Genomic DNA, 3,282 nt, shown 5'->3' with positions numbered 1-3,282 from the left:
AAGAGAAGTTAAAAGAACATTAGAGAATAAGTCCTCTTAGGTATTCAGAGTCTTCTAGCCTATATCTCATTATGACTTAATAGTGTAAGGCCTACCACTAGTTGTTACCTCACTAGGACACCTTGTCGTGAGTTAAATGCAGTTTTACATGGTATACATTCCTTTAATAAAGATGACAATGTTGGTGATGTTGAAACCAAATGTTTTGGCACAATTCTTTATATCCATTTTAGCAACAGGATGCTAAAATCTGAGACGAATCCCACAATCTGCTCTTATGTAGCTACACAAAAAAATAAACTTAATAATTCTAGCATTTATGTTGTACATTTAATAGAAAGATCTTAAGCCATAATCACTGGAGCTGCTGGGCATCTTATCTGTTCAAAAAATTTTTCAGTGCATGCATTAATTTTGGTTAAATTATTCTGGATTTCAAAGGCAAAAGGATATTTAAAATAGTATGGTTTTAGAAGCATCACTGCAACAGACCAATTTCAGAAGATTCGGTTGCTAAATTTTACTTCATAGTCCCTTTGTAGATCAGTTATTTATATTTTAAAAGAGGAGAGGACCATGTGCTGTTATCTGCGTGGTCATTAGTCTCACACAAAGAAAAGAAGAGAACAATAAAATAAGACTAAGAAATCATTCTTCCAGTGATTGTCATTGAACTGTTACATTAGTAAACATTCACAGTATGAAGTCTCTCTCAATCTCCAGTATATAAAGTAGTGCAAAGGGAAAAAAAAATTCCAGTCCTGTTACCTGTGAACAAAACTTGTTACGTTTTCTCCAATTTCATTTCTTCCATAATAGGCATTTGCTGTCATATCTTCCCAAAACTAATAATAAAATATAATCAATTTCTAAGGGTCCCTGCAGCCTTTTTAAAAGTTAATTTCCAGTTAAAAATAAACTTTAATTAAATCCAAGATAAAATTGTGACCTATATTCTATTAAATAATTTACTTTCTTCTTTTTTCTACACAGTAATTCTTACAATTTTTAAAAAACAACTACAGAATCCAAAGACATATGAGATGCTATTAAAGCACTGATAAATGACTGTTCAAATTCATTAGTTCTTACATAGTAAATACTTCAAAATGCCAACTTTTCCCATCACTGCACAATTACTAACAATGTTGACAATTTACTTACACACACACATACACGTACACACACGCAGCCTCTTCGTGGACCCATCATTACTGTTAACATCATTTCCAGCAAATGTGCAAAATTCTTGCATTCTAATAAAAAATATAAAGATAGATTTGCTCCTATTTAAGCCTCCCTCTTCTCCAAGACATATCATTTATTTGATATGTAATGCAAGTTTAGTAACAATTATGCCATGTGTAACCATTAAATGGCAAACTACTGTATGCATTGGACTCATTTGCATATTTCATTTTCATCACTGCACTCTCTATGCATAAGTATATCTGGAGGTGCTGGGGTGGGGAGGCAGTGGCGGGTGGAAAGATCGATTCACACATCTGTCTCCACGGCCTTCGCGTTAGAACAGTTGTTTTTATCTGTCTCGCTGTCATCCCCCTTTTCCTGACACTTATCCTCCTTTGCACACAGAGATTCCTTAACTCCTTCTTCCATCTCTAGATACTCTGACTTGTCCCCCAGGGAAGAAGAAGTAGAGCTCCGAAATTTCTTGAGCAAATTAGAAGGGAGGTATGGGCAACTGACTGCATTCTGTGTCAGCTGTGTCTGTTCCTCGTTTTCAGTCTCTCTGTGGTAGAAATAGTTAAAGTTAGAGACAATCACTGGCACTGGCAAAGCAATGGTTAAGACACCCGCAATGGCACACAGGGACCCCACGATCTTGCCCCCCACGGTGATGGGCTTCATGTCCCCATAGCCCACAGTTGTCATGGTCACCACAGCCCACCAAAACGCATCTGGGATGCTTTGGAAGTGAGTGGTAGGTTCATCCGCCTCTGCGAAATACACAGCACTGGAAAAGAGGATGACCCCAATGAAGAGGAAGAAGATCAGAAGGCCCAGCTCCCGCATGCTGGCTCTGAGGGTGTGGCCTAGGATCTGCAGGCCTTTGGAGTGCCTGGAGAGTTTGAAGATTCGGAATACTCGGACCAGACGAATGATCCTGAGGATGGCAAAGGACATGGCCTGCTGCTGCTGACCGTTGCCACCCCCCTGCTGCTGGGCCAGGTCGGTGCCCAGTGTGATGAAGTAAGGCAAAATGGAGACAATGTCGATGATGTTCATGATGTTCTTGAAGAAGAGCGCTTGGCTGGGACAAGCAAAGCAGCGAACCACGAACTCAAAGGAAAACCACACAATACACACCGTCTCCACAATGAAGAAGGGGTCGTTGAATATCGTGTGCCCTGAGTTCTCCGGGTGAGGTGCCGAGGTGTCATTCAACAACCCACTGTGCGCGCTGGCACTGAGTGCCATGACCAGATCCCTGTCGTCCCTGAACTCGGGCAAGGTTTCCAGGCAAAAGATGACAATGGAGATTAGGATGACTAGGACGGACACAATGGCTATGCCCCTTGCAGGACTGGAGCTCTCTGGATATTCAAAGAGAAGCCAAATCTGCTTCTTGAATTCATTCTCTGGCAGGGCCCTGTCCTCCTCCTCTCTCACGAAGCCCTCATCCTCCCGAAACTTGAGCAGGGCCTCCTCTCCCAGCTGGTAGAACTTCACCTCCTCAGTGAAGATATCAAAGGGGACATTGACCGGCCTCTTCAGGCGGCCTCCTGATTGATAATAATATAAGATGGCATCAAAGCTGGGCCGGTTCCTGTCAAAAAAATACTCGTTGCGCAAAGGGTCAAAGTACTGAGTCCTCTTCTCAGGGTCCCCCAACAAAGTCTCTGGAAACTGGGCCAGAGTTTTCATCTGGGTCTCAAAGCGTAGGCCTGACACATTGATGACCACGCGCTCACAACAGTCACTGTAGCGGACTGAGCTGTAGCCACCACCTCCCCCATCATCCTGAGGCAGCAGGTCGGTGTAGGAACATTCATCACCAGGGTCGTCCTCACTGTAGTAAAACCGCCCCTCCTCTTCCTCGTCCTCCTCTTCCTCGTCCTCTTCTTCCTCCTCTTCACTCAGCTCCCTCAGGATCTTCTCCTCGGAGCCACTGGGCATCAGGTCAGAGCAATGAGGAAAGCTGCTCTGCCGGTGGTGAGCTTTCTTCTTCTCAGGCCGCGGTCGCCTCCTCTTGCGACTACCGCGGCTGCTCTGAGGGTCGTGGCAGGTGCAGGCCCCACGTGAATGATGGTGGTGGTG

General features: G+C 43.9%; 1 protein-coding gene across 1 annotated transcript; it reads right to left on the bottom strand.

The window, feature by feature from the left end:
• Positions 1–635: 635 nt before the first annotated feature.
• KCNA4 (potassium voltage-gated channel, shaker-related subfamily, member 4) lies at positions 636–3,276 on the bottom strand. Its single transcript, XM_008565319.1, has one exon. It carries the CDS (start codon positions 3,139–3,141, stop codon positions 1,498–1,500), a length of 1,644 nt encoding a protein of 547 aa, XP_008563541.1. The 5' UTR covers positions 3,142–3,276; the 3' UTR covers positions 636–1,497.
• Between the last annotated feature and the right edge of the window lie 6 nt (positions 3,277–3,282).

Source organism: Galeopterus variegatus, unplaced genomic scaffold (assembly GCF_000696425.1).
Source record: "Galeopterus variegatus unplaced genomic scaffold, G_variegatus-3.0.2 Scaffold48034, whole genome shotgun sequence".
Lineage (NCBI taxonomy): Eukaryota > Metazoa > Chordata > Mammalia > Dermoptera > Cynocephalidae > Galeopterus > Galeopterus variegatus.
This window is presented reverse-complemented; position numbering and strand designations above follow the sequence as displayed.